Below are 27,927 nucleotides of genomic sequence, written 5' to 3' on the forward strand. Positions count from 1 at the left end.
TAGTTGGAAAAGAGAAGCTCTCTATGGAAATAAAATAAGGAGTTTATAAATTCATTTCTCCTTAAAAAAAGTATCTCAAGTTTGGTTGTCACATTTTGAAAAGGGCTATTGGTGGAAAATATACTTTTTTTACTGTCTGTATTCGCTAAAAGTGCAACTTTAGCCACACTTCCTGACAACATGGTGACATCACTTCAAGGAGACTAATTCTACCTAACAACAGATGATGCAGATAAGGAAATGGAATTTTTTTGAAACTATTTCTATCTGCACTGATTTTTTTTTCATTGTGACTGTTGGCAAAAAAATCAAATGACAAGGAGACACACACATACAATCATCTCAGCTGAATCTTCCCTCGGCCACTCCCCTCCTTCACGTCCACTAAACTCCACATCCCTCAGTGCTACGCTCGCCCAGTCGAACCAACTCTCAAAAGGGTTCCGACTCCTTATTTTTTCTTCCCTTGTTTCATAAAAGAATGCTTTTCATTCTTGGAGCATTTTCTTGTTTCTTTCTTACATTTTGAAGAGAACATGAACGACATCAAGATTGCGGTGCTTGGAAGTGAAGGCGTCGGAAAGTCAGGTAAGAGGATAGCAATTGTGTACTTCTTGACGGATGGATGAGAGATGGAACTTCACTTTTTTTCATTTTTTTTATCATTTTATGTTTATTTGTTGTTTTGCAGCCCTCATCGTCCGGTTTTTCACAAAACGCTTCATCGGAGAATACGCATCATCTTCAGGTAATTGGGAAGCTTTGGCCACCTCAAAGTATTATTGTTATTCTAACCATTTTGTGCACCCATTTCATCCACTTTTTTAAATTTATGTTATTATTTTCCACAGAATGCATATACCGAAAGCGTCTGACTCTGGATGGGAGGCAGATCAATTTGGAGCTATATGAGCCCTGCTCCCAGGTGAGGCTTGTGAGCATGTATTAGAAAATGTATCTCCCAAGATGAAATCATATATTTATTATTTTTTTCCCCAAAAGTCCTTTCAAGGTAAAATAACTGTCAACGACCAGATTCACTGCGCCGATGGTTTCATCATGGTCTATGACATTAGCGACCGCTCGTCCTTTCTCGCTGCTAGAAGTGTCGTGAAGCTCATCCGGGATCGCCGCTTGGGATCGGCGAAGAGGTACATTCCTGGAAAATACTCCTGCGCCGTCCATGGACTTGAATCATATCATAATCAATTTTGTTTTCTATCAGGGATGCCGAGTCGCTTATATTTCTGTTGGGCAACAAACGTGACCTGTGCCACATGCGAGAGGTACGCAATGAGGAAGGTCAACGCTTAGCGGACGAGTTCCGATGTCAGTTTCACGAGCTGTCGGCGGCCGAACACTACCAGGAAGTGGCGCTTATATTCTCCAAGGCGGTCCAAAGCGCTAAAGCGAAGGAGCGCAGGCGACGTCCAAGCGGTTCCAAATCGGTGGCCAAACTTATCAACAACGTTTTTGGCAAGAGGAGGAAATCGGTATGAGGCATGCGAATCAAGAGCAAACTTGAGCGTAACTAGCATGGATGTGGCTACATCAAAATCTTTCCCTCAATCGTCCTTGGTTGGAAAAAATAATACTCGTGTACGTATATCTTAATAAGAAGTTAAATAAATTTACTGTGGAACTGTCCTAAAATAAAAACCAACTAATCTTTGTAGAGCGAATCACCAAACATTCAATTTGATTGCTAATCGAAGCCTACTAGCTTGATGCTAATGTGGCGCATAACGGAAATGAGCCTATCTGTTGTGCAAACCTTCAAACATGGCATACAACAATGCGAAGCGCCATTGTCAGGCTAACTGAAATTAGCCTGATTAATCACCTCAATCAAATTTGATTATGTTCGTCTTTGTTTTGTTTTCATCTATTTATCAAAAGCATAAAAATTAATACAGATAGCCAAATGGCTTATTTCTAACATGTGACAATTATTATTATTATTATTATTTTTTGAATCTCAGATTGTCCCTAGCAGGATTTTAGTAAATAACAACCCCAAAACGTGGACTCTCTCCCGTCCATCCAGCAAATATCTCCATGACAATCTACATTCCTTTCATACCTGCCCTGCACAGGTGTCTCCGTGCTGCCCTACAAAAGTAATAAAACGTCCAGGAAGGCCTTAGAATTGGTTCCTCTGGAAAATTGTGTGTGTGTGTGTGGGGGGGGGTGTCGGCACACCCGGCGTATGAATGCCGCCGTTATCTCGATGACGACGTCGGCTTGAGCCCAAAATACGACTGCCCCTTTAAAGTAGCAATTACGCTGTAGTCACCTTTCAAAATAAAATGATCAATGTTAGCATCTGTGTCATTTTCTGTTCAAGTAGCTTCTTTTTTCGTTTCTTTCTTTTCTTAGGTCTAAGCTACAGGAAGATCCATTTGGCCGTTTTCTTGAAATCTCATTGGTTCATGCCCGCAGGGGCGCCCTCTTCCAGGAAGCAGCTTGATTGAGTTAACAAGTTTGACCTGGAACATGAACCCACCCGGGCAACTGGTGCTTTTTCTTTGCTAATGCTATTATTGTGTTCATAATAGCTAAAAAAAAGAAAACGAGGTTGCGTGTAGCGCACTACCATCTAAGGTTTGCGCTTCACTTCAAGCAAACGGGAGGCAGGCGTAAGGTTTATTTATGCAGTAACTTTAAACAAACAATCCGATAAGACTTCTCCAATGTCTCCCGCTCACTCAATGTTATTTGCGTTGGAAGCCATGATAAGAGTTATGTAACCATTGCAGCCAATCCCTAAAATAGCAGTGCAGACTGAATAACACATTACCACCGCGTCTTAATCGATTTGAATAAAAGCTCAAAGACATTTGACTTCTTTATTGTGACCCTATTGATGAGTTTGAACAGTTTGGAATGAGGTCAAGGGCTTTTTGGGGTCAATTTTGATGGATGGAAGGCGGAAGTGCCAGGTAAAAAATAAAATAGTGTTCTGGCGCCCTCTTCTGTACATTCTGTGTCAATGCACCCTTCGCTCACCGTCACATGTATAGTTAGATTAAATTGGCACTATTTTAATAATAATACTACAATTAGTAATTCATTTTCGAAAAAAATGTGTGTGCAATGAAGCCGTTTCTTGTCTACTTATCTATATTGTAATTCACCAAATTTTACAAAAACTAGCTATTGGGATCTGAGCCGGAACGTGCCCTAATGTGTGTATTTTTTAATTTTATTTCCATTTTTTAAATTGGAACTGTCTGGTGATCTTTATTGCATTTTAAATGAACGAACAACTATTATGGTATAGCTGTTCTGTTATAAATGAAATGTATTATTATTATTATTATTTATGTAAATTAAGAATGTTTATGCAAATTCCCAGGTTACGTGAACGCAGCATAATCAACACCAAGCCGGTGTGACTTGACCACCAAACCGGAAGTTTTATTACTTTCGTTTCCATTCACGTTCTTTTTGTGAGCTTGATATTTCCTCTCATGGCGACATTTACTTCTTTCCTTTACTGGCTATAATTTACTAAATTATTGCAGTAACAACAGTGGGGGAAAAATGAGGCTTCTTTGCAGGAGCGTTTTGGCGTTTATGAGCGTGTCGCTGTCGTCTGCCTTAACAACATTGACGTCCGTTCCACTGAACTGCTCCCAGCAGGTAAAATGTACACGAATATACTCCATTTATATTGCACATTACACATTTTTTGCATATATAATGTTGAACTTAAGTAGCCAACAGTGACGTCATTGTATGACAAAGGTACAGACAATCAAGGGTCCACCCCACCTTGTGTACTTCGCTGACAAAAGTTTTATTTCTACCTGACACAACTTAATTTATATCTGTTATTTATCCTTTCGTCCAGCAAATTCTGAGCTCTGAATATTTTTAAGATGAACTGTAACTGTATTCTGTTGTTTCTTGCTTTTTGTTAGGGCTTGAGGTGTGCAGTTAGTTTCAGTGAGTACACACGCACACTCACAAAAAAATACATAATTTTACATGACAATGACATGACACCCACGCACAGGTAACTGCCTCATCGACAGCGAATGGCTGAAAGTCAGAGAGTACACGCCAAGTGGTCCAAATGGGTTAACGGTGTCCGTAACAAGAGTCCAGGATGAGGTGGGACATCTGCAACCGGTCCTGGTTGCCAATTGGACCATCAGGGATGACGGTGAGTGGCAGATCAATGCAATTATTGAGTATGGAAACTCATGTTTATAAAAGTCAGAGTTTGATTTCTCTCCTCAGGAAGTATCAGTTACCTGAGAGCCACCGAGCTTCATGTCATGGTGATGTCCACCAATCAGCACGTGTGCGTCCGGTATTCCTTTCAAGATAAACTACCTATGAGGAATCCGCATGATGACATGGTGAGTTTTTCAAATAAATTGCTTGTTTGCATCGTGGAAGAAAAAAAAAGTCTAAAAAATGTGAAGAATCTCAATTGTCTGGTTTCAGAAATGAATTGGCAATGGTTGCATTTAAAATTTTTTTTTTGTGGGGTTTCAGTGGTCATTCTTTGCAAATATGCTGGTCGTGGACCCCGGTCAGAGTTATCGTGTTTCTGTCTTCAACATCCCTAAACCGGAAGTGGGCCACAGCGATTATGACGTCAGCCAGAATGTCGACGTTCCAGGTGAGTCCAAATGTTCTTGAATTATTCACGTCCAAATCGTTTGGTTCCATTTTTTAAAAATATTTCTGCTTTGAATCAAGGTTGTCAAGACTCAGGGATGCTCATGACCCAATTTTGCATCGAAAGAGGTGAGTCGCTGTGCTTTTTGAGAAACAATGGGTGTTTCGCTTTGGCTTATTTGGTCTCTTTTTATTATTATTATTATTATTATTATTATTATTATTATTATTATTATTATTATTATTATTACTACTATTATCATTATTATTATTATTTTGTTTTTTTCTTATTTTGTATCATTTTCATCATGATTAATGCTGTTATTTTTATTATTTGTATTTATTATAGTTATTTTTATTATTGTCAGACAATATCTTTTTATTGTCGTCTTTTTTTATTATTAGATTTATTGTTCATGCTGTTATTTGTATAATTGTTATTTATTATTATTAGATTTATTAGTATTATTGTTATAATTGTTCTTATTATTATATTTATTATTTGTATTTGTTATTAATATTGTTATTATTATGTATTATTCATATATCATTAATGTTGCCATTTTTATTATTATGTTATTGTTTTTATTATATTTATTATTATTTATTATTGTTCATCATTAATGTTGTCATTTTTTAATTATATTATTGTTGTTATTATATTTATTATTATTTATATATATATATATATTTATTATTATTATTAACGTTGTTGTTATTATTATTATTGTATAATTTATTATTATTTATAGTTAGTTTTTATAATTTAATTATTATTTTTATTACTATTAGTAGTAGTAGTAGTATGATTAATGCTTTTATTATTATTATTATTAGTAGTAGTAGTAGTAGTAGTAGTAGTAGTATTAGTATTGTAATTGTTATTGTTGTTGTTATTATTATTATTAATTTGGAGACTGTATTGTAGGAAGTCTTTGGCAGTCCAACATCAGCTTGGCTCTGTCAGCCAAACCAGAACAAACGCTGTCAGTCGTCTTCAGTCGTGACCCGCTTTGCGAGGACTACATGGTGATCGTCAACTGTGCCTCCATCCAGCATGTTGACCACATGCACAAAGTGAGCTAGATGTTTTTATTTTGTTTATTTTTTAATGGCAACCCTTTGTCTCAGTCTCACATAAATTTCCGCCTGAGGAAATCGAAGTAAAATATTCAGGTTGAGTCCTCATTACAGCATCCGGTGCTGTGTAGCCTAGATTTCTTACCTCCGATTTTTTTATTTTATTTTAAATAAACAGGAAGTTGATGCCATCCGGCCTATTTTCTCGACTGCATTCGCTTGTGATCATAAAATATCATCATATAAGATGTTTTTTATTCATCAGCGGTTCCTTTGACTTTTCTCCAGGTCAATCAGACGCGTCTAAATGTCACCTTCAGCCTGGCAAAGTGGCCCAGATACTGCTGCCAGTTTGACGTCTCGGTAAACAGAAGATCTCACTTTATTCATTTATTTTTTTGTGATCAGTCATTGAGTAACAGCCACTCGCAATCTTCTTTTTCCAGATTAAACCCATGTTCCAAAAATGTGGCGAAGACTGCACCCGTCATCAGAAAACGCTGCTCATATGTTCAGGTTGGGCAGACGTCTCGCTTTCTCTCTTTTGTTTATTTTATTATTTTAAAACGCCAAAGTTGCTGAGCAGACAGCATAACATCACCATTGTGAGCAAGACACAAACTGAAATTGCTTACCACGTCTAGCTAATATACATAATTATGTTACTTTTTTATATCTAATATATATTATAGTATATTTTTATATCTAATATATTTATATTATTTTTCTAATATATATTATATTTCTTATGTCTAAAATACAATCTTTTTTAAATATCTAGTATTATATTTTTACATATCTAAGATATATTATAGTATATTTTTTATATCTAATATATGATATTCTATTTTTTCATATCTAATATATATTGCAGTATATTAGGTATGAAATATATCTAATATGATATGTCTTATATATTTTATATTCTATTTTTAGATCTAATATATTTGTTATTTTTCATATCTAATATATAATCTATTTTTTATATCTTATGTTATATTTTTATATCTAATATATATTATTCTTTTCTCTAATATATTATATTGTATTTTTTATATCTAATATATTTGTATAACTAATATATTATTTTTTATATATGTAATATATACATTTTATTTTTTAGATCTCATATAAATATTATATTGTTTTTTTATATCTAATGTCATATTTTTTATATCTTACACATTATATTTTTTACATGTAATATATATTATATTATTTTTTAAATATCCCCTATATTTTTATATCTAATATATATATACAAATATAGATATATATTATGGTATTTTTATATATTTTTTAATATACAGTAAAGTCTCGTTATATCGATATCGGATATATCGATAGTCCCGGTTATATCGATACTATTTCTATGCACGCACGGAGAAAATTACATGCAAACAGGGTCGGATATATCGATAGTCCCGGTTATATCGATATTTTTTCGGACTCCCTTGAGTATCGATATAACGAGACTTTACTGTATATTGTATGATTTTTTTAAAATGTAATATAGGTATTATATTTTATCATATCTTCTCATCACGTTCGCCATCTTACGTTTGTTTATTTGTTTCCGAACTGCGGCCCAAAAAGAAGATAAGATGCCATTCTTACTGGTATCCGGATGATTTGCCGCGACGGCGCTAACCAAACTGCAATTTGACTTGCAGCGTTAGCAGCTAAGCCGACCAATCTTCCCGATGCTCCACAATCCACGGCGGTTATCGTGTGTGCGGCGGTTTTATGCGCTGGGATTTTCGCCATTTTTATGTACATCCTGTGCGAGAGGCCAGGTGAGACCCACGCCCGCCCAAACAAACCCTAATTTCCCTCATAAGCGTCCGATCACAAGTCGCATTCCGTGTTCATGCCTTCAGGCAAACCCGGAAAAGCCTCGCTCGCGGACGACAAACCGCAAGGGATCGAACGTCAAATTCAGCAGACCCCCAAAGTCCTGGTGATCTACTCCCAAGACCACCGCCTCTACAGGGACATCGTTTTGAAACTCTGCGCTTTTCTCCGAGCCAAATGCGGCGCCAAGGTGCTGGTGGACTTACTGGACGCCACCTCGGTGGGCGCGGTAGGTCGCGTCCGCTGGCTGGAGCGTCAACGGCGCCGTTTGGAGAATCCCAGCGACAAGGTCTTGGTTCTCTGCTCTCCGGGGGTCCAGGCCAAGTGGCGCGCCATGTGCGGCCACCGCCGCGTCACGCTGAGGGAGGACGTCCTGTCGCCGACCGACGACATGCTCACCCCTTTCCTCAACCTCTTCCTGCCCGACATGCACCACGCCCGCCGGCACGGTAAGTACCTAGTCGCCTATTTTGGCGACGTCAGCGGCGAGCGCGACGTACCGTCGGTTTTCGATATCGCCGTCAAGTACTCGCTGATGACGCATTTTGAGGAGCTTTACTTGGGACTGCTGGACATAGAGAAGTACCAGCCGGGTTGGGTCAACCACATCCGGGGTATCGGTGGGGACGAATATTTTAAGTGTGCCCCTGGTAGAGCCCTGAGGGACGCCATTGAAACTTTCCGGGCGTACCAGGTAGCAAACCCCGACTGGTTCGAAAAGGAGTGCCTGCAAAGTGAGGAAGACCTCCCGATGGACTCCGGCTGTCTCGTTGACCAATCGCGAGGTCCGCCGGTCCTGGAGTGTCTTCCTCTCGTCCGAGACGGACTTCCTGTCTATACGTGCGAGGCGTCCGTAAGACAGAACAGAACCGGATTGGGAGTTTTAACCCCGGAGTTTAACCCGGAGACCTCGTCCATGGCGGAACTTTGGCCTCTGGTGAACCCGGTCAGCGGACACCGGGAGCAATCGGTCCTTCCTCGCCTCCGTCCCCCGGACGGTTCCATTTTCGTCGCCGAGCCTCTTTTGTCCGTCAAACGCCGTCTGTCCTCGGAACGGGAGCGTATCGGTCAAATTCCCGAGGAGGACGAAGAAGACTCCACAGTCTTGAATCCTCAAGGATCAAACTCATCGGAGTTCTCTCAGGAGAACCGTATCCTGCACGAGGGCGCGGAGGGTTCGAACAACGGATCGGATCAAGGCTACATCTCCAAAATCCCTTCCCCGCTCGGAGGTCCTTCTGAGGAAGAAGCCCTTGTGGCTCTGGTCAGGCTCCAGGAGGAACTTTTTTTCAAAACTCTGGACAGTTCCGAGTTTGAGCCATAAAGAACAATTTGGGAAATTCGAAACACAATTTCGGAAATTCGGAACACAATTTGTGGAATTCGGAACGTAATTTTGGAAATTCGGAACGTAATTTTGGAAATTCTGCACAATTTCGGAAATTGGGCACAATTTCGGAACAATTTCAGAAATTTGTTTTTAATATCCCTCTTGCACTTGTGATTTTTTTTATTATTGAAGTTGTACTGGTGACAAAATGTGGCACTTTATTTTTGCACGACAACATTTGGACTCTGTGGTATTTTCTCCCTTTCAAAGCCTTTTACTTGTCATTATACCCTTCAAAGAACTTTCGTGTTAGGTTTTTTCTCTTCTCCACCCCCCCTCCTCCAACCCCCTAGCAATAAAATATGATTTTCACCTGACCACACAATATTCTTGTCTTAACATCTACGGTACATCCAGTGGATTGGAATATAGCGGTACACACACACATACATATGTATATACAGCACACAACTTGACCACATGTAGGTAGTAAACAACGGCAAAAAATCCCTGTAAACCGGTAAAAAAAAAAAAAAATAGGAAGGGGAGGAGTTAAAGTCAATGAAATACAAAACCGGTTTGGGTTCCAAATCTTGCACGTTGGTCCATATGTGTCCAGGAGTGCAACTGAAGTCCATTTTTTGTGTGTGTCCTTTGGTAGTTTGAATGAAACTGTGCTCGCTCATGCCGATTACATTACAATCTTTCTCTCTCTCCAAAAATAAATGAATATATATATATATACATACATACATATACAGTAAAGTCTCGTTATATCGATATCGGTTATAGCGATAGTACCGCTTATTACGATACTATTTCTATGAACACAAGGAGAAAATTACATGCGCGCAGGGTCGGATATATCGATAGTCCCGGTTATATCGATATTTTTTCGGACTCCCGAGAATATCGATATAATGAGACTTTACTGTATGTATGTGTGTATATATATATATATATATATATATTACATTTTATGTAGTCATATATTACATTATATATCTATATATATATATATATATATTTTCTTTCATATATTTTTAATACATATGTATTTCATCAATACTTTTGTATATATATATATATATATATTTTTTTTTTTCAACATATATATTTTTTAAATATTTTATATATTGTTATATATTTTTAGATATTATATTTTTTTCATATATTTTTAATGGATTTTTAATACATATATTTTATTGATATTTTTATACATATATTTTAATGTAATTTTTGATATTTTTAAATATTTTTTTTGATTTATATATATATATATGTATTTTCTCCACGTATATATTATACATTTTTGTTGTGTATATATATATATATATATATATATATTTTTTATATATTTTTTTTATGTGGGAAAAAAAAATCAATCATCGCACCAAAAAATAATTTGGTGCGATGTGATAAAAGCGATAGAAGCAGCATATTTTTGTTCGAGTTTTGAATTTGTCTGATGGGTCGGACGGAGGTCATGTGACCTACTTTATGGTGAGGGGGGGTACATTTGGAGTCACAAACAGGAAGTCTGCGGTTGACGACGTTATTTAGAAGGGCAGCGATAGACGTTTACCAATGTCATTTTACAATGGCGGGCGGTGGGGGGGTACCTGTTGCCATGGCAACTGTTCCCTGCCTGCATCCGAGACCAGCCCCTTCCCCTTGTTCTGCGTAATGTATTTGACTTTGAGCCAGTTCGTGCTCTCATGCAAAAAAAAATAAGAATAGTAATAATAATAATCTCCCTTAACTCACTCATGACCCCCCCCCCCCATGAAAATTAATGTGATGTGAATTAATGTTAATTATTTTATTATTATTATTATTATATATTATTTCGGGACATTGCACGTGACGTAAGGCACAAGTCAGTTTCAGCGCTGAACTGAAATCAAAATCTAAAAATCAATATGTCAATAAATAAATAAAAACATAAATACATAAAAACCATTCAGTCAATAAATAAATACAAATAAATATGTCAATAAATAAATAAAAATCAATAAGTCAATAAATACAAATCAATCAGTCAATCAATAAAAATTAATATGTCAATAAATAAATACATACACAAATACATAAATAATAATACATAAGTAAAACATGGCTAAATAACAAAAATAGATAGAAATAGTACATAGATTAAAAAAAAAATGAATAAAAATACCTAAATAAAAAATGCATAAGTAAAAACGAAAATATAAATAAATAGTACATACATTTTAAAAAATACATGAATAAAAGAAATCTAAATAAACTTTGACCCCTGTTTGGTCAACAGCATGGCCCCTCAAAAAATCCATAAAATAAAAATCCTCGAATATTTGAAAGATACAGACATCGCCATTGAAGATATCCCGAATACTGCAACCTCAACATATCATAAATATTTAAATTTATACAATGACATAGTTTGTTTTGCATGATTAATGTGATTGCATTGATTCGTAATTCATTCTATAGGTGGTTGAATATGAAATAAAATAAATACAATCACTAAAGTAATAAAGCACTGTTAGCCAAAGGCCATGAAGGTCTTGTTTGGTAATAAAGCGTACGTGTGTGTGTGTGAATCGGATTTCCAAAATAAAAGCAGCCCACCGCTTTGTTTAAATGTGACTTTCTGAATTGTTTTGATCCTATTGCACAATACATTTCCCGTGACTGTAAAGTGTCCTTGAGCGTTTTGAAAGGGACTCATAAATGAAATGGATTATTAGTAAGGTAATATGAATGTGGGGTGGGGGGGGGGCTTAGGGAGGAGCTGCATGTATGATAATGTAATCTTTCACATTCGTCGTTACTCCGACTGAGCCACCGCCAGCGTGTTGACGTACCCGTGCGGACACATGTCGTTCTCGGACACCCCGTGTGAAAAATGACCCCCCGCGGCCCCCCTCCTCCCTCGCATGGCCACGCAGCGCTCAACCAGCTCCATCGCCTCGCACGTTAAGAAGAAACCATTCTTGAACATCCACACCGACACGGGACCCCCGTACACGAACACCAAGACACTACGGACCGCTAGCAGCGGCGCGTTGACCAGGAGCCCCGTTGACAAAAACCGAGCCCACAACCAACCGCAGCCAAACTCCGACGCCGTCAGCTCGTACAACCACAGGACGGGAGCGGCGAGCGCGGCCAAATACGCAGATACCACCGCGTACTTGAGGTACGGCGCCGGGATCTCGTTCCGGAGCAGCGCCTCCACCAGGACGAAACCGTCCACCAGATCCAAGCAAGTAGCGACGAAGCAGCTCTGCGAGCGATGGCGGGCGACCCCGTTCGGGTCCTCCATGACCCCGTTAACCAGGCAGAAGAGCAACGCCGCCGATAGCAGGGCGACCGCCTTGAAGCCGGTTAGCCCACATGGCGCCTTGGAGGCTACCAGGTCCAGGATGGAGGTCTCCAGGATCAGGGCCACCTTAGGGGCGCAGGCGATGACGTGGACCAGCCACGCCAAGTAGGCGTAGGTGAACTCGCCCAGGTCCGAGGCCTTCCGGCGGAAGCCGCAGGCCCGCTCCCGTTTCCCGCGGGCGTTTTTCACAAAGAAGACGACCCACCCTGAGAGGACCACCAGGTCCGTGGCGATCCACGAGCACCAGTACAGGTCGGTGAAAGCGATGAGGTAGAAGTCCAAGGCGCCGCCCTGCAGGATCAGAAGAAGGAAGCAAAGGACCTTGTAGAAGAGGCTCCGCGCCGAACGGGGGGCTAGCGGAGGGGCGCCGGCGTCCGCGGTCGATGTCATGGTGCGCACGCCGCCGCCGCTCTCCTCCGGATGGTTAGCGCTGCCGGGGGCGCGCGCGTCGCGCCTCCTGCTCAGGAGGCGACCCGATTCCGGGGAGGGCGAAGAGGACGCGAGGGAGTCGGAGCCCAAAGTCGCCAGCGATTGGAATGCTTTGGAATTGTCTTTGGGGATTTCTGCGATCATTGTATGACGGAGGTCGCAGACATCGGCTTTAGCAACCTCCCCCGAGCGCCCCGCCGCCCTGTTTTCTTCCTCCTCGGCATGCCTTTAATTTTTTTTGTTCCTTTTTAGGTGGAGCAAAGAGTTGCGTAGAAACAAAGGCGTGGATTCCAAAACATGGAATGGACTCTAAATATACAGTAAAGTCTCGTTATATCGATATTCAAGGGAGTCCGAAAAAATATCGATATAACCGGGACTATCGATATATCCGACCCTGTTTGCATGTAATTTTCTCCGTGCGTGCATAGAAATAGTATCGATATAACCGGGACTATCGATATATCCGATATCGATATAACGAGACTTTACTGTATAATATAAAATATATACATGTATAAATTCAAAGTATAAATATGTATTTTATGTATGTCCTACAATTATATATATATGTATCTATCTATCTATCTATCTATCTATATATATATCTATCTATATATATATATATATGAAATTCTTATATACAGTATATTGAAATAAAAAAATGGTATAAAATATATGCTGTATATAAATTAAAAAATATGGAAATATATGAACATACATTAATAAATACAGAAATATATGAACCTTTAAAAATACACATTTTATATATAAATACAATGTATTATATATATATACATTACTGTATATATTATATATATTTTTCACAAATTCAAATATATACAGTATATTAAAATAAGAACACACAATATAGAATATATACTGTATATACATTAAAAATAAGGAAATATATGAACATACATTAATAAGTACTGAAATATATTAACCTTTAAAAATATATATAATTTGTAATTTATATTATATATTATGTATATATTTTTTCTGAAATTCAAACATATACAGTATATTAAACACAATATAGAATCTAAAATATATACTGTATATCCATAAAAATATGGAAATATATGAACATACATTGAAAAATAGAAATATATGAACCTTTAAAAATATATATAATTTAAAATTATATCTATTTATATATTACATATTTTTTCTGAAATGAAAATATATACAGTATATTAAAATAAAAACGCATAATAGAATATAAAATATGTACTGTGTATACATTAGAAAATATGGAAAGATATGAACATACATAAAAATACAGAAATATATTAATCTTTGAAAATATATTTTTAATTGTATTTATTTTTTTATCCTGAAATTCAAATATATACAGTATATAATATAAAAATGCACATAATATAGAATATAATATACACATTGAAAAATATAGTATATAAAAATGTAAAATTATTTCTATATAAAAATTTTAAATATGTATTTATATACATTTTGAAGTTATATATAATTTTTAAAATGTTCATATATTTCTATTTTTAATATATATATATTTTAAAATCAGTCTATCCCAACAAGTTTTTCTAGCCAGTCTTTTTTTTTTGCCATAGTCATAAAAAATGAATACAAATCTTGAGTTGAGAACAATTTTCAGCCGAAATCGCCGATGATGAGCAACACGATAAAAGTAATTGTCCCCCCCCACCTTAACGCCCCAACCAAAAAAAAAAACAGGTCACATCCAAAGTATTGATAATAAACTTTTAATTTCAAGTTAAGATGAATGGCCGCAGAACATAGAAAACACACATTTCAGTATAAACAGATGCATTCCAACAGAGTTGGACAGGTTTGAAACCAGCTACCGAGGGGAAAGGGGGGTGTTCGGGGTGGGAGGGGTTCAGAAAAACATTTCACGAGTACAGTTCATATGCGTAGGATTAAAAATACAGTGGTGCGTGGCCCCTATTCCCGACCCCCCTTACCCCCCGTGGTACTTTTTCGCCTCCCCCTCGTGTCTTTTTACATTTTTTTCCAAACATTGAAAGTCAGTAGATGGTAATATTGCACTTGATGAAATGAATGGGTCGATTCGGATTAGGGAATTGAAAAAAAGTTCATTTAATGTCCGTTAGCTGCTCAGTGACTTAAGGTGCAAATGGAGCCGAAGGAGGTTGAACAAAAAACAAAATATCCCCCCCCCCCCCCCAAAAAAAAAAATATATAGTGATCGTCACGCCTTTTGATGGTAGAAAGAATAAAATAATAAGTCGTGGGTGGACAGTAAAAACTGAGTACACCAGGAACGTGGCTATTATTAATCATTAGCACAATATAGAAGCTATAAACAGCTTTAATAAAGGGTAATGGGAGCGGGGGCGGGGCTTCAAAAAGAGTCAAAATTTGTATGGACAATAAGGAAAAAGTCACGGGGGATCTAGATTATTTTTTAAAGCACAAATGCACTTTTTTTTTTCATTTCTTAATGGCCTGCTTCAAGGCACTGCCACAATACAAGAAGGGGGCGGGGCTAATGTCCATCACTCGCACGAGACAGTCCATTCTAGGGCTTAATAGAGATATAGATATATTTTTTATATATATATTCGTTAGGATTGGGTGAGTCGTGTGGCGGGAGGGGGGTGTGGGGTGCGCAGCTATAGGTAAATGTCGTAAAAATCATCCAATTCATCGTGAAACAAGTCCCACTCGTCTTCGGAGTCGGTGACCTCGTCGTCGGTGCTGGCGGCGAGGAGCATGAGGAGCATCTCGCTCAACTCGAACGTAACCATCTCCTCGTTGTCGTTGTCGAACGAGTAGCTACTTTCTCGCTCGTCCAGGATGTCCCAGAGCCGCGTGTGTCGTGAGTTCTATCGGGGGGGACACAGGCGCTTCAGTTGAGTTCTTAAAATACAGTATGGATGTTCAAAAATACATTAATTAACACATAAAAAATAAACACATAATAAATACAAAAACAATAATAAATGAGTAAATCAATCAGTAAAAAGCAGGAGAGGGGTTATGTTGAATTCGAAAAAAAAAAAATAACATTAAAAAAAAGGATAAAAAATACATGTGCAGACAGATAATAAAGAAATAAATACAAAAACAAATACTAATAATTATACGAGTAAATAAATCAAGAAAAAGCAGAGGAAGGTGTTGAATTTGCAAACAAAATGATTACCACATGAAAAAAAGCACACAAAATAAATATACAAAAAAATAATGAATAAATATATTTAACACAAAAAAATCAATAAAAATATTACATAAAAAAATCTGATAAATTAATAAATGAGTAAATAAATAAAAAACGGGGCAGGGGTTATGTTGAATTTGCGAAAGATCTGCATGCGAGTTGAGTTAAGTTAGACATTTGTGAATGGGACGAAATGGAGAAGGTGCAAAATAAAATGTTAACAATAACAAAGGCCTCATGGCATAGATATTTTTTTCCATAAATGCCGCCAGTCATAAATCTAAAACCGGAAACCGAGTGTAGTATATTTTTGTAAGCCTGCTCTTCTCCACCCAAACACTCGATGGTGCTAAAGTAACAAGTCAGATGCGCCACATAGCTAACCCGAGCGCTTGACCACCCGTTTTCGATTTCCGCTTATCCCAATCCGAACCGTTTTTTTTTTTTAAGTCACTACGGATCGGACGTCGTACCCGGTTCCTGCTGTTGGACCCGTTGTGCCGCCGCGGAGGCTGAGCCTCCTCCAGGCGCCCGTCAGGAAAAGCGTGTTTGTAGAAGCAGTTGGAGCCGAAAGGACACGTCCCGCGGCCCTCGTCGAAGTAGCGACACGGTTTACCCCTGGGGAACACAATCAAGAGATGGAATGCTCATTATTTTTTTTTGGGGGGGGGGGGGGGTATTACGGTAAAGCCCTCGATCGCACGCCCAGTCGACGCCCCGATTGTCGTTTTTAGTTTTTTAGGGGAGCTGGTGATTCGGCTACGCCCACGTCGCGCTCGATTCCTGATTTGTTGTGTCGTCGCGGGCTGTCCACGTACGTACCCCATGCCTTCCTTGTACGTTTGGATCAGCTTCTGCTTTTCCTCCTTGTCCTCCACCCAGAACTCGCTCGGAATGACAAAGTTGGAGGTGATTCGACATTCCGGGCACGATCTGGCGGGGAGAAAAGAAAGATGGTAGGATTCACACATTTTTTCTTCCATCTAGATGTAAAATTATATCTAATATATCTCTAATTTTATGTGTTATTTTTGTATTTTATTAATTTATATAGAAACAAATCTAACAGAAAAAAATACATATAAATGACATATTTTACATCATATTTTTTTCATTTTAATTTTTACATATGTATGTAATATATGTCATTTTTTTCATTTACATATATACATATGACATTATGTAATGTTTTAACATTTATATATCAACGAAAATATGAAAAAAAAAAATGAACATTTTTGTCAGATCTTTGTATTTGTTAATATAAATATAAACACAAATCTAACAGAAAAAATATGCATAAATGATACATATTTTATCATATTTTTGTATTTCTTAATACTACATATATGAAATATTTTTTAATTTATATATATATACATGACATTTTATGTCATTTTAAAAAATATAAACGAAAATATGACAAAAAATATATATAAATGACAGATGTTTACATCATATTCTTGTATATTTTATATACATCTTAAAATATATATTTAAACAAAATATGATAGAAAATAAGATATCTATGAATATGAATATATTTTTTAATATATTTTCAAATCCATTGTTTTTCTTCATCTGGCTCTAAAGTGCATCTGTGCGCAAAAGCAGAAACGCGACAGCTTGCCTTCCTTTTGCAAAGCGCACAAAAAAAAAGCCCACTTGATTTTTTTTTGGGTGTGCAAAGGGCATCGCCTGGCATGACTCACTTGATAATTCTGCTCTCAAACTGGCGGGCGCTGCGCCACCTGCGAATGCACTTGACGCAGTAGCAGTGGCTGCAGTTGGACAGGATGCCGAAGCGCCGCTCGCTCGGGTTGCTTTTTTCAAACACCACCTCCATGCACACGCCGCACATCATGTCCTTGCTGCGTTGGATGGCGAACGAAATCTCCATGTCTTTCTCGTGGGCCTCGATGCATGCCTGAACAAAAATAAAGGGTCCATTTATCATATCTGAAATTAAATATGGCTTTTTGTAGATAAATTAGTACCTTAGTGTGATCCGAGCGCTGGTCGTTGTCGGTAGGGTGGAGCACCTGCAGGCCGCACATGTCGCACACGTCGCCGTGGAGATAGACGCAGTTGAGGCCGTAGCGGCACTCGCCCACGGCGGCGTATGGGCACAGCTGCTGCTTCCTCAGCTCTTTGTCGCCGGGCGCCGCCTCGCCGTCAAGCTCCTCGATGAGGGGGACCGAGCTCGGCGCGTTGGCCGACTCCGCTAGGCCAGAAAAAAATATACATTTTTTTTTCCGCAACTTTGATCATATTACAAACCAGACATCCATATCACTCACCAGACCCCAGGCAGCTAACAATAACACTTACCGCGTCCGCAGTACGGCTGGCCTGGTACGAATTCGGCGGCGTTGACCCAATCTTGCGCCCCTAGGCCGGGCGTCGGCCCACTGAGCTCCGAATCGGGCTGGCTCGCTCCAGAGGTGGAAGGCAAAGGTTCGGGCGTCTGCAGGTCGTCTTGCGATGGGGTGTGATGTTCGAACCTGGCGGGAGTTCACGGATGATTTTAGACATTCGGGGAGAGGGTCGTGATATTTGCCAATCAAAATTTTAGCAGAAATGATATTTTTCGTTGCAAAAAAAAAAAAGATTTTTCATTGCTTGGGAATTATTTTTCCATGCCAAAAAAGTATTGTTCACTGACAAAAAAAATTGATTTTTCATTGCCAAATAATGTGATTTTTTTTGTTGGCAAAAAATATTTTATTGCCCAAAAAACTTTTTAATGGCCAAAAAAAATAATGTTTAATTGCCAAAATTTGGCTTTTCCACTGCCAAAAAAATATATTTTTTATTTGTCAAAACTTTTATATTATATTGCCAAAAAATAGATTTTTCATGGCCCCAAAAATTAATTTTTCATGGCCACAATTTGGCTTTTCCATTGCCAAAAAATATATTTTTTTATTTGCCAAAAATTTGATATTTCATTGCCACAAAATACATTTTTCATGGCCCAAAAAATTTATTTGCGTTGCCTTGCCAATAAAAAAAACATTTTTTTCATTGCCAAAAAATATTTTTCATAGAAAAAAAATCTGATTTTTCACTGCCCAAAAAAAAAAAACACTTTTCTTTTACAAAAAAAATTTTTTTGCTGCCAAAAAATTATATTTCAGTCAGTGTACTCAAAATCAGTGTAGCAATGTTTTTTATGTGGAAGCTGATTTTTTTTGTAGGTTGTACAACAAAACAAAGGCTTCTGTTTTTAAGGTTAATACTGTTGACGGGGGATTGGGATTAAGAGGTGGGGGATGTGGCAAACTGCCAAAAAACACAATATTTGGCCAGGAGCATGACACGTGTATTTATTTTTACCGCGTTCCAGTTTGGCGGCGAAACTGCTTGACGCGACTCCCACAAGGAGCAATGCAGGGATTGCGGAAAACAAACTATTTTGTCGACGTCAATGGAAAGTGGCGCGATAAGGGGGTGGGGGGGGTTGCTCAACGGGTTGCGCGACTTTACCTGATGTCACGTTCCTGGGATGCTGGATTTTTTTTGAGAGTGGGGGTGGGGTCTAGAGACTATTAAGGAGCCAATTTACTCCCAACATATTACATTAGAGAATTTCAAGGAATTTGTGGGGACAGGTAGGCAGCATGAAAGAATTGCTATCGTTAGCATTGGTGCGTTTTTTTTTTTTTGGTGGATATTACACATAAAATAAAGAGGGGGTGCTGCTGGAGAACAATAGCAAAAAAAGGTGCGTCTGGATTAACATGATTTAACACGTCGTGACAGTCAGCTGCAATTAAAACAAACAAAAAACCATGACGGCGGCGAACTCATTCTGCTCTGCTCCGGTGTTAGATGAGGACGCCGAGGTGGGGGTGGGGTGTCCACTGGCGCTATGCATAAATAAGGAGGGGGTGGCGAGAGAGGGAGGGGGAGTCGAGTGCTGCAGATGACTGAACTCGGGGAACAGCAGCTCGAGGAGGGAAACCAAGTGTGTTATGTAATTGCTATGCAGGATGCAGAGTGCACAGTCTGGTCTGGGGGGAAAAGGGGGGAGGGGACAATAGGCAGAGCCTGGGGAATTGAGCCATTAAGAATCCCCCACGTTGGGGGTCTTTTTGGCAATCGTGAGAACGAGGATGCAGGAATGTGACTCGTCAACATAATAAGTGACTCAAATAGTGTCATCATTTTGACGACCGGACTGTGAGAAGTATTGTTAGGGTGGGCGGGGGGGTCGCTTCGGTAACTATGGGGATGCTCAGATACCGAGTAGGCAACCGTCTGGGCACACTCGAGTCTGACGATAGAGCGCCAAGGCTAATCTGCCTTTCAAAAGCGAAGACGGTGCCGTTACACGTCATAACCCCCCCCCCAACTGAATTGTTGATATGCAGTGTCGTTCGTCCTTTACGATGAGGGGCCACTTAAGGCAACCCCCCCTAAGTTAAATTCCCCAAAGCACATTCTTGAGATCATATGCAGAAAGACAGCTGCGAGGGGTCCGCCATGAACAGTAGCACGTTGACGGTATCGGGTGTCCTATTTTGGACCTCGCCGGCAACAGTCATTTTAGACTAAAAGTAGGGATGTGACATGTTTCGATCATAATTCATAACACATTTTCTAATACTCTATTAAAGTGTGTTTCAATAGCTTTCAAATGATGTATAGATTATTTTCAGATGACAAATAATGGAATTTTTAATTTTGGAAATATGAGGGGATTTTCTGCCTGTAATTACACAGTTAAAACAATGAAAATCTATGACCGAATACAGTTTAAACTATTATAACTTTAATTTTGGGCAGATCTTAACGAGTAAGGTATCATTGGAAAGCTTTTGACATTCTAAATAAGAACAGAAAACACAAGAAAAGATTCAAAATATAAATGAGCAAATATCAACGATCGAATGCAGGCAGATTTTCATCCGAAATCCAAAATGGCTGTCACTGAATACTAGGAAAGAAAATTGCAAGCTCGAGAAATACATATGCTAATGCTTCTTTTTGCTTGAAACTTGGCAGTTATGGAGAGAAATACATATTCTACCACTTCTATGAGTTATAAAAATACAACTTACTCACCTTTATAAACTGTAGTGTGAGCAAAAAGAGCGTAAACTACAATCATTTTTTTCCCGTTTCTCGTTGTCGTATTCGTGAATTTCAAGAACCGGCATGGAGGGAAACGTGGAATACGTCATCATAGCTTGGAAAATCCCACCAAAAATCATTACGTATTTCACAAAAATGCAATGATATACGACTGCAAGTACAGAGTGCGCTCGGTTCACTGGACAGAAGCAATCGCGGTGGAATATAGCGAATTGTAGCGTGCCTGCTGGGGGGATGTGGGGGGACACTTACCTGCACCGGTCCCCGTATGCACAGTTTCCCTTCTGGTAGAACTTGCAAAGCATGGCGCCGGCCGGCTTGCTGTTAGTCAGATGGTGAGAATATCGACAGTTGTCGCCTTCTTTGCACAATCCGTGCAAAAAATACCTGCAAAGGTGAAACGTTGTCGTGTCATAGTTGATTCAAGGTGACAGGCTAGTACTTTATCATTATTTTTATGATTGATTTAGGTTTTTTTAGGATAAAAATGTTAAGCAGAGTGAAGTTATGTATTAAAAAAGCGAGTTCTCTACCTGTGTTGTGGACATCAGTTGAAATAATGAAAACAAGGTCAACGGCTATCCGCCTACCCCCCCTCAATGCAAACCGCCCCACACCCTTAACGGCACGGTTAACCGTGACGCCATCGCGTCTCGGGGCTTTGTGTCGTCTCGGTTCGCGTCTATATAACGACGTCGTCGCAAGGAGGATATGAAAAATCAAACAAAAACACGGTTGTCAGGCTCGGCTAATGCGTAGCAAGGCAACGGCAGAGCGTTAGCGTCGTTCAACCAATCGCTTCGACAATGGTCGAATCGAGCTTATTTTTTCAAGCGAAAAGTCCCGCAATGGTTGCCTTTTCGAAATCCAAACTCCATTTCTTCATATCCTACCTGCAAGTTACGTGTTTGGTCCAACCTCCTGTGATCGCTGGGGCCGCTGTGGACGATGCAGCTGCTTCCGCCATTGCTGTTTATGTTTAAGCTGCCGGATGTTCCGGACGGCGCCGCTTCTCGTTCGGGATTGTTCGGTTATCTTCGGTTGGTGTCGGAGTTTGCCGAAAGACGAAAACCTCGCGTCTCGTGTCGGACATTTTGGGTCATTACCGACTATTTGGTGGCTTAAGCAATATACAATAAATAAATACAATAATCTTATAAAACACATTAAAAAATAAAAACCGAACAATCACAAATGCCCAACTATAATAATAAAAACAAACACAAAAACATACAATTATCCAAAAAAGTTTGAACAATGGCAGAATGTTTTTGCGTCAGACATTTTGGGTCATTACAGACTATTTGGTGGCTAAAGAAATATACAATAAACAAATACAATAATCTTATAAAACACATTAAAAAATGAAAAACCGAATAAGCACAAAAGCCCAACTATAATGACAAAAACAAACACAAAAACAGTTATCCTCAAAAGCTTGAACAGTGGCAGAATGTTTCTGTGTCGGACATTTTGGGTCATTACAGACTAATATATAAAACAAAAATAAATTAATATTGTAAAACACATAATAAAATAAGAACCGAATAATCACAAAAAACCAATCATAACAATACAAACAAACACAAAAATATACAGTTGTCCTCAAAAGTTTGAACAGTGGCAGAATGTCACAAAACAATCCACATATTTTGTTGTGGTTTGTTTTTTTTGTGTGTATTTTTTTTGTTTACTTTCACTTCCTCCAACTATGAAAAAAAATGTATTGACCTCCGTGAGGACTGTTCAGAGTGAAACTTATAAAGCGGAAATAAAAACTGACCAGAATGGTGAAAATAAAAAAAGGAAGAAAGTCAGTGGGAGAGATTTTAAACACAGCGACTTGAAAAGCGGTCCAGTCCTCCTGAAGCCATGACGTCCCATGGGTAAGCTCCTCCATTTTTGACAATCTTTCAGTCATCGGATATTTTCGCAAATACAAACAATACAAAACAACTCTTGAAATTATGCATGTTTTTTATTCTGTCTGTCTATCTAGCGAGCTATCGAGTGAGCTGACGAGTTAGCTATTGCTCTATCTAGAGAGCTAACTATCTAGCCAGCTATTTTGGCTATTCATTTATGTATCTATTTATCTAGCTATCGAGCGAGAGGGCTATCTAGCTGGCTATCTAGGTAGCTATTTTATTTATTCATGTATGTGTCTATTTATCATGCTATCTAGCTAGCTATCTAGCTCGCTATTGAGCGAGCTAGCAAGCTAGGAGAGTGATCTCGCGAGTGAGCTAGCTATTTCATTTATTGATTTATTTATATATTATCTAGCTATCTACATAGCTATCGACCTAGCTATCTACCTAGCTATCGAGCGAGCTAGCAATCTAGGTATCTAGCTAGCTATTTTATTTACATATCTATGTATTTCATTTATCTATATATTTGTATGTATATATTTATTTATCTAGCTATCTAGCTGGCTATCAAGCAAGCAAGCGATCTAGAATGCTTGGTATCTATCTAGCAAGCTACCTATCTAGCTAGATATTGCATTTATTCATTTATGTGTCTATTTATCTAGTTATCTAGGTAGCTATCGAGCGAGCTAGCAATCTAGGTATTTAGCCAGCTATTTTATTTACATATCTATGTATTTTATTTATTCATGTATGTATCTATTTTCTAGATATCCAGCGCGCGATCGAGCGAGCTAGCTAGCTAGGTCTCTATCTAGCGAGCTATCTATCTAGCGAGCTAGCTATCTAGTTAGCTATTTCATTTCTTCATATATGTATCTGTTATCTAGCTATCTAGCGAGCTATCGAGCGAGCTAGCAATATTGGTATCTAGCTAGCTATTTTATTCATGTATCTATGTATTTATCTATTTATTTATTTCAGGACCTGCACGGTGGTGCTGGTGGTTCTTACCCTGTTGACGCCAGGCCGCACAGCAGCTGGGACGGACGAATACCCGTTCAAAATGTGTGTGACGTCGAGAAGGAGAATCGTCGATGTCTCCGATCGAAATCTAACCTGTTTTCCCGGACTTCTATCCAACACGACGGAATACTTGGACATCTCTCACAACCCCATCAAGAGTATCACTGCGGAATCTTTCCCTGAACTTCCCCTGCTGTGTTTCTTGAAGGCAACTTTTTGCAAGCTCAGCATGATTTCTCCCAACGTGTTTCGACACATTCCCGCTCTTCAATTCCTCAATTTATCCTCCAATGAATTCCGGAGCGTTCCCGCCATTTCACTCCCCCGACTGACATTCTTGGATTTGTCCGATAATCTCTTTGAAAGCTATCAGCTCCCGGAGTCTTTTCAGGAGCTGACAAATCTACAGGTTTTGTCTTTAGGTAGCAAAGCGGCTAAATCAGTGCTTTTAGATGACTTCAAACCTTTAGTGAACGTCTCCCTGCGCCATTTTGTGTTAGGGGCCGGCGTCCCTTGGCATTCGTACCAACCGGGAGCATTCGGGATGTTATCATCGCAGAAGCTATCGCTTTACGTTGACTTCTGCGGACGCTTTGACGTATTCAACCGCGTCCTGGTGGATTTGAACTCGACACGTGTGAAGGCTTTGAGGTTCCTCACCGTGTTTTCCGACAACTGCAACGTTAGCGTCGATCCATTCTTGAATTTAAGAGCAATGCCGTATTTACAAAACGTCACCATCGAAAACACGTGGATCAATAGTTCCTTCCTGGAAATATTTTTAAAAACGATTTGCCTGGCTTCCTTTCAAGAATTATTTTTTGTCAACATCACGTACAGTGAAGACAAACCAGACGGTTTACAATTCCACTTTCACCCTGTCAATCACAGCATCAGTTTACGCGCCGTCACTTTTGATACGGTGACGCATTATCAATACAGGTATCCGATTTTCAATATGAGTTTTGAGGATGCGTTAAATTTAAAATACGTCAAGTTTTCCGGGAGCGGAATGAATATTTTACCTTGTCAAATCTTAACCACCTTACCGATGTTGGAGACCTTGGACGTTTCCGATAACCTCCTATCGGATTTTGGCTTCTGGTGGCCTTTGTGTTCTTACACTTCGGTGTTTCCTAGTTTGAAGAATCTGTTGATGAGCAAAAACCGTTTTGCTAGCTTGTCCTTCATCTCCGCGCAGACGCGCAACATGCGGCAATTGGAATCTTTGGATTTGAGTTTCAACTCCATCGATCTGGACGAAAAATGCAACTGGCCTGCTCACTTGATCGAAATCAATCTGGGTAATAACAATCTTGGAAACGGTGTTTTTGAGAAGCTCTCTGAAAACTTTGAACGGATTTACTTATCCAAAACGGGAATAACCGCCATCACCCAAGAGGATCTAGCTCGGTTTCCCAAATTAACGCACCTGCAGCTCAGTTTTAACAGCATCCAAGTGTTACCTGAACAACTCAACGCTCCGAATCTCATTTGGTTTTTCCTGGACCAGAATGCTATCACGACTCTTTCCCGGGATTTTGTGGTAGGACTTCCTCAGATTCAGATCGTCAAAGTTGGAAACAATCCTTTCATCTGCTCCTGTGACCTCCATTGGTTCCTAACTGGTTTAAACAAGTCTTTACTGTTGGACTGGCCTTTGGATTACGTTTGTAGTACTCCGGTGAAGTTTGCAGGACTTCCCTTGTCCGAGTATAAAACTAGCGCCATCGCTTGCGAAACGTGGCTTCAAACGATTGTCGCTTTTGCCGTTTTGCTAGCGGTAGCGATCACGACGGGATTGCTTTTTTATAAACTGGACGGCGTGTGGTATACTAAGATGCTTTGGGTTTGGATCCGGGTGAAGAGAAGAGGCAAGAAACGTTCGAGATTACTGAAGAATACGTCTTTCTGCTACCACGCGTTTATCTCGTACAGTCACGAGGATGCTAATTTTGTTAGCGCCCAACTAATGCCGTCTTTAGAGAGCGCCGGTTTTTCCCTCTGCGTCCACGAACGGGATTTCGTACCTGGCGAGTGGATCATCGACAACATCATCAACTGCGTGGAGTCCAGCTACAAAACTTTATTTGTCCTCTCCAAACATTTCGTCCGGAGCGAATGGTGCAATTACGAACTTTTCTTCGCCCAACATCGAGCGATTAACATCCAACAGGATTCATTGGTTTTCCTTCTTTTGGAACCCATCCCCACGGATTGTTTGCCTAAAAAGTATTTGAGACTGCGGACGTTGCTACGGCAACAGACGTACCTGGAGTGGCCCAAGGAGGGGAGGAAGCAGCAAGTGTTTTGGGCCAGTCTGAAGTCTATGCTGCGTATGGCGGACAAATCGGTCGTTTTGAGGGATGCGGTTACTGATCTTGCCGATACGGCAGCTCTCCTTAGCAACCAATCTCAATGAAATTGTCTGAAAAAAAATCCATACAGAGATCCCTTATTGCGGTTTTCAGGGGAAAAAAATATTCAGAAAAAAATGCTGAATGACTCATGTTTTTTACATGGTTGCAGCTTGATTGCTTTCCAGTACTAACATCACCTAATTACAGCACATGTTTTTATATAACTCTACTTCGCGGATTTTCGTATATCACGGGTAGTCTTGGTTCCCAATAATCGCGAATGACGGGGGATTACTGTACTGTTGATTATGAACAAATGACGGTCCCTTTTGTAATTTGTGAATTGAAATCTTGAATAAATGTTCTCATAAACGTACTTTTCAGCACTTGGTGTTTTGTGACGTATTCCCCCGTGAAAATGGCGAGTTTAGTGTCACAAGTTTGTCGTAGGAAGTATATATTTTACTCCAATGGTCTAAAAAAAACTCAATTTGATGATGTATGACTGTCTATTTATGTCCACACGGTGGCAGTAAATACCCACCATCAATTTCCTCATAAAATGCGCCAGGCTATCATTCCGTGGATTACCTCAATAAATACGACAATAATAATGATTGTCTGTTGGAGGTGGAAAAAAAGATGGTAGAATTCAGCAGAGTCCATTTTTGTTGACAGGAATTTCAATTCAAGTGGACCACTGCATTACAAGACATGGAGAGTATTTCATTTGTATCAACGAGGAATATAATTGATGGTTCTGCTTTTTCTCTCGGACTCAGCAATTTTCCATTAATTTGATTTTGCTCAGTCCGACAGTCCATCTTGATACCAGCTTCTTATTCCCTTCTTCCAAGGCATCCCCTTTGACCTTTATTTTATCATCAGCAGACGCCAGTGCGCCTCCAGGGGGAATGTTAGCAATTTAGTGTGGGCAAATTAGCCAAAAAAAATGTATTATATTTCTTTCTTTTTCGATGTGTGATCGCAATCAGTTAGATTCAGTCATTATCCGGTAGGAATAATGTGCTGCTTTCGCTCAAAATAGAAACTAGAAATAAAAGTGGGATGTGTTCAGAATCACCCAATTACATTTAATTATTTAATTATTATTCGAGTGAATATCTTGTCATGCTATCAGGTTACACTGTGCATAAAATATTTAAACTTATATTAAAATAAGAGGCAGTACCTGGTATCACCAAAAACTCAATTTAATCAAAAATAAACTTTAGATTTTCTTGTTCGGGGGTCGGTTACCTGCAGCATTGGAGCAGCTGCTGGCGCTTTTGCGCCGCCCTGGTGGTTCTTTGGTGCTTTAACAAAAATATTTGAAAAATTGATGAAGATCGACGAGAGAAAAATACATATATTTTCATTTTAATGTGATTTTATTTTAACGCGACTCAAACATTTAAATTGGTTTCCAATATTGATAAACGTGTAGAATAAATATGCCACTTCGGTCGCCGCAAAATGACGTCGTTTGCGACACACCTTTCTATGAGCAGGGCGGGATGCCTGACTGACAAATGACCATTGTCCACTTTTCCTCGTGTAATGGTCAAAAGAAGTTTTTTTTAAAACGGTAAACGTGAGCTAAAATAGTTAACACGATTCATAAGTACTTCTCATAACACGTAAACGGCGTGCGATAAACGGTCGATTTCGGGAGGGTGAAT

At 39.1% G+C, this 27,927-nt stretch overlaps 5 protein-coding genes across 8 annotated transcripts; 3 read left to right on the plus strand and 2 right to left on the minus strand.

Moving 5' to 3' along the window:
• Positions 1-390: 390 nt before the first annotated feature.
• rergla (RERG/RAS-like a) lies at positions 391-2,832 on the plus strand. 2 transcript variants are annotated; one of them, XM_088989261.1, is made up of 6 exons: positions 391-588; positions 692-748; positions 852-925; positions 1,003-1,151; positions 1,226-1,493; positions 2,380-2,832. In XM_088989261.1, exons 1-6 carry the CDS (start codon positions 537-539, stop codon positions 2,383-2,385), a joined length of 606 nt encoding a protein of 201 aa, XP_088845387.1. In that variant the 5' UTR covers positions 391-536; the 3' UTR covers positions 2,386-2,832. The 2 variants fall into 2 exon arrangements, with proteins under 2 accessions (XP_088845387.1, XP_088845386.1); XM_088989260.1 differs by lacking the exon at positions 2,380-2,832 and having other exon boundaries at positions 1,226-2,310.
• Positions 2,833-3,394: 562 nt separating this feature from the next.
• On the plus strand, positions 3,395-9,265 carry il17ra1a (interleukin 17 receptor A1a). 2 transcript variants are annotated; one of them, XM_088988683.1, is made up of 12 exons: positions 3,395-3,645; positions 3,927-3,951; positions 4,022-4,171; positions 4,249-4,370; positions 4,510-4,636; positions 4,717-4,764; positions 5,564-5,712; positions 6,004-6,078; positions 6,162-6,231; positions 7,389-7,511; positions 7,596-7,798; positions 7,889-9,265. In XM_088988683.1, the coding sequence occupies exons 1-12, from the start codon at positions 3,547-3,549 to the stop codon at positions 8,891-8,893; spliced, it is 2,196 nt and encodes a 731-aa protein (XP_088844809.1). In that variant the 5' UTR covers positions 3,395-3,546; the 3' UTR covers positions 8,894-9,265. The 2 variants fall into 2 exon arrangements, with proteins under 2 accessions (XP_088844809.1, XP_088844808.1); XM_088988682.1 differs by having other exon boundaries at positions 7,596-9,265.
• Positions 7,889-26,615, plus strand: LOC148881542 (toll-like receptor 1). 2 transcript variants are annotated; one of them, XM_088988680.1, is made up of 3 exons: positions 7,889-8,018; positions 16,768-16,841; positions 23,844-26,615. In XM_088988680.1, the coding sequence occupies exons 2-3, from the start codon at positions 16,780-16,782 to the stop codon at positions 26,305-26,307; spliced, it is 2,526 nt and encodes an 841-aa protein (XP_088844806.1). In that variant the 5' UTR covers positions 7,889-8,018; positions 16,768-16,779; the 3' UTR covers positions 26,308-26,615. The 2 variants fall into 2 exon arrangements, with proteins under 2 accessions (XP_088844806.1, XP_088844807.1); XM_088988681.1 differs by lacking the exons at positions 7,889-8,018; positions 16,768-16,841 and adding an exon at positions 22,804-22,871.
• tmem121b (transmembrane protein 121B) lies at positions 10,259-12,913 on the minus strand. Its single transcript, XM_088988962.1, has one exon. The coding sequence runs from the start codon at positions 12,840-12,842 to the stop codon at positions 11,712-11,714; it is 1,131 nt and encodes a 376-aa protein (XP_088845088.1). The 5' UTR covers positions 12,843-12,913; the 3' UTR covers positions 10,259-11,711.
• On the minus strand, positions 14,428-22,106 carry mkrn1 (makorin, ring finger protein, 1). Its single transcript, XM_088988684.1, has 8 exons — positions 21,879-22,106; positions 21,238-21,372; positions 18,217-18,389; positions 17,883-18,109; positions 17,598-17,812; positions 16,708-16,818; positions 16,359-16,503; positions 14,428-15,550 (listed from the first exon to the last, which is right to left on the minus strand). The coding sequence occupies exons 1-8, from the start codon at positions 21,950-21,952 to the stop codon at positions 15,338-15,340; spliced, it is 1,293 nt and encodes a 430-aa protein (XP_088844810.1). The 5' UTR covers positions 21,953-22,106; the 3' UTR covers positions 14,428-15,337.
• Positions 26,616-27,927: the final 1,312 nt, after the last annotated feature.

The sequence above is a fragment of the Hippocampus bargibanti genome, linkage group LG22, assembly GCF_051943395.1.
Source record: "Hippocampus bargibanti isolate YZ-2025 linkage group LG22, ASM5194339v1, whole genome shotgun sequence".
Lineage (NCBI taxonomy): Eukaryota > Metazoa > Chordata > Actinopteri > Syngnathiformes > Syngnathidae > Hippocampus > Hippocampus bargibanti.